The sequence below is a fragment of the Ursus maritimus genome, unplaced genomic scaffold, assembly GCF_017311325.1.
Source record: "Ursus maritimus isolate PB19 unplaced genomic scaffold, ASM1731132v1 scaffold_9, whole genome shotgun sequence".
Lineage (NCBI taxonomy): Eukaryota > Metazoa > Chordata > Mammalia > Carnivora > Ursidae > Ursus > Ursus maritimus.
Genome location: NW_024427107.1, coordinates 33,662,565 through 33,670,742, shown reverse-complemented (window position 1 = coordinate 33,670,742; position 8,178 = coordinate 33,662,565). Strand labels below are relative to the sequence as shown.

The following is an 8,178-nucleotide window of genomic DNA, read 5'->3' as shown; positions in this document are numbered from 1 at the left end:
AGAAGTAGAGATGAGGGAATGGTTTTATATTTTTTATATTTTTATATTTTTAGTACCCAGTATACCTTCAGTTCAGGTCATGATCTCAGGGTCCTGGGATTGAGCCCCATGTTGGGGCTCCCTGCTCTGTGGGAAGTCTGCTTCTCCCTCTCCCTTTGCTGGTCCCACCTCATGATCTCTCTCTCAAGTAAATAAATAAAATCTTTGAAAAAAAAATCTAAAAAAAAAAAAAGAAAGATGAATAGAAATTAGCTAACTAAGAAATAGTGGAGTGGGATGGGAGTAAGGGGGAGGGTGCCAAGATAGTAGAATGGGAAGGAATCCTGATAGAGAGAATAACATGTAGGGAGGTCTGAAGATCATTGTAGGAAAAAAGGTTAGTGTGCCTGGAGCCAAGAGAAATATTACAGACTTACAGAAACTAAAGAAACATGACATTTAAATGCAGCACATAAACATATAATCAGGATTTGATCTGATTTGGGGGGAAAAGTGGTTGCTATCTAGGACAGCTTTGAGACAATAAGTAACATTTGTATGTTAAATAATAGTCTTCTGTCAATTTCAATTTCCTGAATTTGATAATTGTACTGGGACTAAATAAGAGAATTTCTTTGTTTCTAGGCACAAAGAGTCATGGTATCTGTAATCTACTTTCAAAAGATTTAACAACAAAAAATAATGATTGGAATATAATATGAATATTGTATGTAGTATATGTAAAGAAAGATAAAGCAAATGTGACAAAATGTTAACAATGGCTGAATCTAGGTGAAGAAATGGGAATTCCTGCAACTTTTCTAAGGATCGAAAATTTTTTTTTAAATAGAGAATTTCGTTAACATTTCATCTGGTCGGGGTGCCTGGCTGGCACAGTCGGTAGAGCATGTGACTCTTGATCTCAGGGTTTTAAGTATGAGCCCCATGTTGCGAGTAGAGATTACTTAAAAATAAAATCTTTAAAACAATTTACTCTGGCTAAGATATCAGAAACTCAATTTCAGGATTCTCATGGTGTCCAGTTATATGAACATATTCTTTAGGAATATTGAGGTAACTACCAACAGAAATATATAAAAATGGTTCCCTCTGGACAAAAAAGACTAGGGTTCAAAAAAAGTTAAGAAGAGGCTCTATATGTTTTTTAAAATATACTTTAAAAACAAAGAAAATAAGAATATTACTCATGCAATCGTAAAGAAATATGGCTGATTTAATGGGAAGTGATGGAGGCAGCAATCATACAGAAGCATTGGACTTGGAGTTCAAAGACATGGATTCTAGTCTTTTAGTTTTCCAACAATACCTATTACCTATGTATTTTTAGTTAATACATCTCTTTGAGCTACAATTCTCGTTAATTAATTTGGCATACCCATTATTTCACAAAGCAGTTGGGAAGAACAAATGAAATAAGCATGTGTTACTAAACTACGTAATACTATATAGGTACAACATAAATGCAACCTAATTTTAAAAAACTATGATTACCTTCCCTTACTGCCCATAAAATATGTTTAAGTAATCCAGATAGTATGCACTCCATTTTCAGCTTGTGTTTTCACTCACATCAATCCTGAAGTAAGATTCAAAACCTCTTCACTCCTTCCAAAAATATTCCACTCCGGTGAGAGGTATTGATCTTACTAAAAATATTTTGAGGGGAAGCCAGGGGCTTTGTACCACACATCCCATAGCAAACAAGGGCATCAACTTTCTCTCAAGAGGCCTCCTCTCCCTAGTCTTTTCTGATGTAAAATGTGGTTTGGGAGCAAACACTCAAGAAAGAATTATTGAGATGACTTCAATGCAAGAAGGGTGGTTTTACTAAAGCACGGGGCAGACAGAGCTCTCTGGGGTTGTAAGGAGTGGCTGATTATACAGTTTCAAGTTGGGAGGGGTTTAGGGATAGGGTAAGTCTCTAAGGAATTTGGAAGCAAGGTTTCCAGGACCTTGAAGGGCTAGCCGCTGTAAGGAAAAGGTCATTTAATACTGTCTAGTAAAACCTTAGTCATGAGACCCTTTCAGACGTATATTGGTGTGCTGTATGTTTTGAGGATGATTGCTAAACATATATACGTATATCTTGGGGGGGATAAAGGAAGTTTCCAAAAGGATTTTTACAGTGTCTTAGAGGTTGGGCTAATGTCAGACTAAGGTTGCCTAAGGCAGCTAACTCCTTAAGGAAGGTACTTGTCAATGGGCTGTGAGTTCTAAGAAAGTTTAATTTTTTTCTCTTTTCCCTTTGTTCTCCACATCATTTTCTGCTAAGACCAGCTTGGGCTCCACATTCTTTATCTTCTCTGGCTTCTCTTCCCCCACCCCCCAACTCCTCCTCCTAACTCTCAATCTCTTCCGTGCTTTATGTGAAACATTATATTTTTCCATGTATTTATTTCCAAAAAGGACCCTCTATTACCCTACCTTTGAAGGCAGCAGAGAATTATAAATAATAGATTGTTTTTCTTGCATACTTAAATTACCGGGTCTATCAGAGAACTTTCAATTCTGTTCTGGTGATTAATCCTATGCCAAAGGCATGACAGCGCCCACACCGTACGCGCAGAAACCGGACAGCAGACACAAGGGAACAGTCCTTTGGGCGCAGGCGCGTAAGGGCCGCTAAGTCCCACCCAACCGGGTAGTTCGCTCCCCGTGAACCTGTGGACCGGAAATCGTTTAGCGGAAGAGGCGGCCTGGAAGAGGGAAGTCACAGTTTTCTCGGGAAGGCCTGGGGAGACTTTCGCTCCGCTGCGCTCCATAGCGGCCCAAAGGGGTGAAGGGTCAGTTCGCGAGGTGTAGGTCATGGCGCTGGCCGCTCGCCTCTGGCGCTTTCTCCCTTGGGCACGTGGCATCTTTCCGGGACCTTGGCTCTCGAGGGGTGCTGCTGGCAGCCGCGGACTGTGCCGTACTTGGAGACTCCGCGGCTCGGAGGTACCCCCGCCGCCCTGACTCCCGCTCTCCTCACTACTGGCTGGGCTCCGGGACCCCTGCTTCAGCCAGGCTACTCCCTATCACTCTGGGGAATGTGGTGAACTGAGGAAGGTACTCAGGCCAGGTGTTCTGGAGCTCTCCAGGTGACTGCTTCGGACAGGTCTTCTCCCTTTCGCAAGGCTGCTTTCTTCTCTGAAAACTGGGGTCGGAGGAGGAATGAGCTCCCCCCTCACCCCTTCTCCGGGAATCCTGCCCGTCTTTCCTGTGTGAAAACAGAGAACTTTGGCGGGGGCGGGGGGACTTGACCGCTGTGAAAATGTTTACTTTTGGCGATACTGTACAGCACCCGAGGCTCTTAGTCTATCAGACTTTGGAAGGTTTGTGGTGTGATTTTGAAAATTACTACGACTTAGAAGCAGAGAGTTTGTAGTATTTAGGTTTAAAATTTTTTGAGTCCTTTGTACTATCTGCATAATGTTAAGAAAGGATGTTGGATTGTCGTCCCAGTTTTGGCTTTTCTATTAGACCGTTCGTGGGCCTTGGTTTATCTATCTATGAAAGGCGATTGGAGAGTGATTGTTGGCGATAGTGCATACGATACGTATTATTTGAGCTAGGTGTTTAATTATTTTGAACTCTAAAATACACGTTTTTGACTGCCTGCTATGTTCAGGGTTATCGGGAGCAGTTAGGGGAACACGTAATGAAAGACTAGCTTAATTGGCGATCCTCCAAAATGCTTATAGTCAGATGGGGAGATGTTAGAAGATACAGGCAGAGGGATGGGAGGAGTTTTTCTTTTTCCTAAACCTTTCTCTCAGCGTGATGTCAGTAAATTGAGTTGGAGATATTTTCCAGAAGTTTGTTGAGATTGGGGGCTACTGCTGAGTAACAGGTTTCATTTTTCTGTCTCTTTCTATATGTAATCTGTGTTACAAAACACTTCTCTGAACATTTATTTTTCAACAGATTTGTACTGAGTGCTTACTGTGAACGAGGCTCAGTTCTAAGCTCTGGAGATCTAATGAACCTGAGAAATAGAAACAGTTTTTGATCTTACAGATTAGATCTTACAGATTAGAAGGAAAGGTAGTTGAGTAAATGTAATTAACGCAAAGTGTTGGGAAAAGAGAAGCAAAGTTATACCCAACCTTATCTTGAAGGGAGGAAGGGGAAAAGTGTGAGCAGTTAGAAATGAGATATAAAGAATGATTGGAGGTTAACGAGTAATGGGGAAGATGAGGACAAAAGAATATTCCAGTAGAGAGAGTAGCATGATATAGCCCTTGAGGGGGTAAGAAAAAGTGGTATTTTTGAGGACCTGAAATTATGAGTGGAGCCTGAAATGGGAGAATAAACTGATACAAACTGAGGCTGAAAAACCAGGCAAGTACCATTTTATTAGTTATCTATTACTGCATAGGAAATTATTGCACAACTTAATGGTTTAAAACAGCAAACATAATCTCATTGTTTCTTTGGTTATCGAATCCAGGTTTAGCTGGGTGCCTCTGGCGGAAGGTTTCTCGTAAGAGTTGAATCAAGGTATTCAGCTGCTGAGGTTTCCTTTGAGGGCTCAATTTAGAGGTAGAGGGGAAAAGTTAGCCCTATAACCTCGTTCTTGTAGCTGTAGGCAGGCCTTTGTACACACCTGGAAGGCTTCTCGAAAGGGCTGGCACAGCAGCTCCCCGCCCAGGGCAGGCAAACAATTAAAAAAAAAAAAAAAAAAAAAAACCACAGGAGAAAATGAGGGTCAAAGATGGAAGTCGCAGTTTTTTTAGTAACATAATCTTGAAGTAACATCCCTTCACTTTCGCGTATTCTGTTTCTTTAAAGAGAGCCAATAAGTCCAGCCTGTATTTAAGGGAAGGGAATTACACAAAGGAGTGAATATTGGAAGTACAGAAGGGAGAAATCTTTCTTCCCAATTCTTCCAGCTGGTTTAGGAATTAAATTGACATGAGACAACAGGAACAAAAACCAAAGTTTTATTATGTGTGCATGGAGGTCCAGTAATGAAATTGAGACCCAAAGAAATGACCAAGGCAGGCAGTTTTTATACCTTTCAGACATAATACATTTGTGAGGAATTGGCAGGATAAAGAACACAGATGTTTGGGAGCTTTCATTAGTAAGGAATTTTAAGCAGATTTTAGGCTGAGGTAATAGATTTGTAACAAGGCTTGTTTCTGTTGCTTTCTAGGTTTTAACGTCCCTATCTCTGGTGATGAGGATATCTTTTTACTTCTTAGTACAGGGAGGGTATTTTCATATGGGAGATTATTTCCTGTTTTCAGGGCATCAGAGGAGGGTCTCAGTGTCCTTGTACCAGCAGTTTCCCAAATAGCTTCAGTTCAGAATAATCAGTATACCATTGTACATTTTGGGGCTGCCTGCCCTGGGCCCTGACAAAAAGCAGGAATCATTTGGGGCCATTTTAATTAATTTATCTGTATATTTTTAAATTGAGACATATTTGACATGTAACATTAGTTTCAGGTGTATGACACAATGATATAATATTTGTACATATTGCCAGATGATCCCCACAATGAGTAAAGTTAACATCCCTCTCTACAAGTTTTTTTCTCCTGATGAGAACTTTTAAGATTTATTCTTTTAGTAACTTCCAAATATACATACAGTATTATTAACTGTAGTTACCATGCTGTACATTACATCCTAAGACTTATTTTATAACTGGAAGTTTATACTTTTTGACCATCTTCACACATTTAACCAGCCCCCTTCTACTTCCCCGCTGGCAGCCACGAATCTGTTCTCTATAAGTTTGGGTTTTCCTTTTTTTTTTTTAAGATTTTATTTATTTATTTGACAGCCAGAAAGAGAGGGAACACAAGCAGGGGGAGTGGGAGAGGAAGAAGCAGGCTCCCAGCGGAGCAGGAAGCCCGATGTGGGGCTCGATCCCAGAACGCCGGATCACGCTCTGAGCTGAAGGCAGATGCTTAACGACTGAGCCACCCAGGCGCCCCATACGTTTGGGGTTTGTTTTAGATTCCACAATGAGATCATACTGCATTTGTCTTTCTTTTCTTTCTTTCTTTTTTTTTAAAAGATTTTATGTATTTATGTGACAGAGAGACAGCCAGCGAGAGAGGGAACACAGCAGGGGAGAGGGAGACGAAGAAGCAGGCTCCCAGCCAAGGAGCCCGATGTGGGACTCGATCCCAGAACGCCAGGATCACGCCCTGGGCCGAAGGCAGACGTTTAACGACTGCGCCACCCAGGCGCCCCTGCATTTGTCTTTCTTGTCTGACATATTTCACTTAGTGTAATGCCCTCAAGGTCTCTTCATGTTGTCACAAATGACAAGATTACATTCTTTTTATGGCTGAAAAATATTCCATTGTGTGTGTGTATATATATCACATTTGTTTTATGCATTCATAGATGGACACTCATGTTGCTTCCATGCCTTGGCAACTGTAAATAATGCTGCAGTGAACATGGGGGTGCATATATCTTTTTGAGTGTTTTTGTTTCCTTTGGATAAACACCCAGTAGAATTGCTGGCCATATGGTAGTTCTAGTTTTTATTTTTTGATTAACCTCCATGCCATTTTCTGTAGTGGCTGCACCAATTTACATTCCCACCAGCAGTGCACAAGGATTCCTCTTCTCCGCATCTTCACCAACACTTATTATTTCTTGTCTTTTTGACGATACCATTCTAACAAGTGTGAGATGATACCTCATTGTGGTTTTGACTTGCATTTCCCTTATGAATACCTTTTCATGTACCTGTTGGCTATCTCTGTGTCTCTGGAGAAATGTCTCTTCTGATACTCTGCCCATTTTTTAGTTGGACTGGTTTTTTAAATTGTTTTGGCTATTGAATTGTGAGAATTCTTTATATATTTTGGAGGTTAATTCCTTATCAGATATGTGATGTGCCAATTTTTTCTTCAGTTTGGTAGGCTGCCTTTACATTTTGCTGATAGTTTCATTTCCTGTGCACAAACTTTTCAGTTTGTTGGAATCCCACTTGTTTATTTTTACTCTCGTTTCCTTTGCTCTTGGTGTCAAATCTAAAAAATCATTGCCAAGATCATCGTCGAGGAGCTTACCCCCTATGTTTTCTTCTAAGAGTTCATGGTTTTAGATTTGATGTTCCAAGGTTTTTTAGTCCCTTTTGAGTTAATTTTTGTGTTTACTGTAATACAGTGGTTCAGTTTTATTATTTTTCCCATGGCTGTCCAGTTTTCTGAACACCACCACTTATTGAAGAGACTGTTTTTTCCTCATTGTATATTCTTGGCTCCCATATTTTAAATTAGCTGGCCCATATATGCATGAGTTTATTTCTTTTTTTTTTTTTTAAAGATTTTTATTTATTCATTTGACAGAGATAGAGACAGCCAGCGAGAGAGGGAACACAAGCAGGGGGAGTGGGAGAGGAAGAAGCAGGCTCATAGCTGAGGAGCCTGATGTGGGGCTCGATCCCATAACGCCGGGATCACGCCCTGAGCCGAAGGCAGATGCTTAACCGCTGTGCCACCCAGGCGCCCCGCATGAGTTTATTTCTGAACTCGCTATTTTGTTCCATTGATCTATGTGTGCAAATACTGTACTGTTCTGATTACATTAGCGTTGTAATATATTTTTAAATCAGGAAGCATGAGGCCTCCTGCTTTGTTCTTTGTCAAGGTTGCTTTGGCTATTTGGGGTCTTTTGTGGTTCCATACAAACTTTAGGATTGTTTGTTCTGTGTCTGTGAAAAGTGCAGTTGGAATTTGAAAATGCCATTGAATCTGCAGATTGCTTCAGGTACTATGGACAGTGTTACAGTATTCTTCCAGTCCATTAGCACGGAATATCTTTCCGTTCATTTGTGTTTTCAGTTTCTTTCATCAGTGTCTTAAAGTTTTTGGTGCACAGGTCTTTTATCAGATTCTTGGTTAAATTTATTTCTAGTAGTTTATTCTTTTTGATATAACTATAAATGGGATTGTTTTCTTAATTTCTCTGATAGTTCATTATTAGTATATAGAAATACAACAGATTTTTGTGTATTGATTTTGTATCCTGCTACTTTACTCAATTTATTATTTCCAAAAGTTTTTGGGTGAAGTCTTCAGGGTTTTCTGAATGTAATACCATGTTACTGCAAATTTACTTCTTCCTTTCTGATTTGGATATCTTTTCCTTTTTCTTTTCTTTTCCTTCTTTTTATTTTATTTTATTTATTTATTTATTTATTTATTTATTTATTTATTTATTTAT

At 39.9% G+C, this 8,178-nt stretch overlaps 1 protein-coding gene across 3 annotated transcripts in view; it reads left to right on the top strand.

Annotated features, from left to right (window-relative positions):
* Window positions 1-2,683: 2,683 nt before the first annotated feature.
* The window catches only part of RMDN1 (regulator of microtubule dynamics 1), a 46,428-nt gene continuing 40,933 nt past the window's right edge, over window positions 2,684-8,178 (top strand). The window contains exon 1 of one of the 3 annotated variants that reach the window (XM_008689114.2): window positions 2,684-2,934. In XM_008689114.2, coding sequence (XP_008687336.1) covers window positions 2,806-2,934 — 129 coding nt within the window. In that variant the 5' untranslated portion in view covers window positions 2,684-2,805. The other 2 variants (XM_008689113.2, XM_008689115.2) reach the window with 2 other exon arrangements.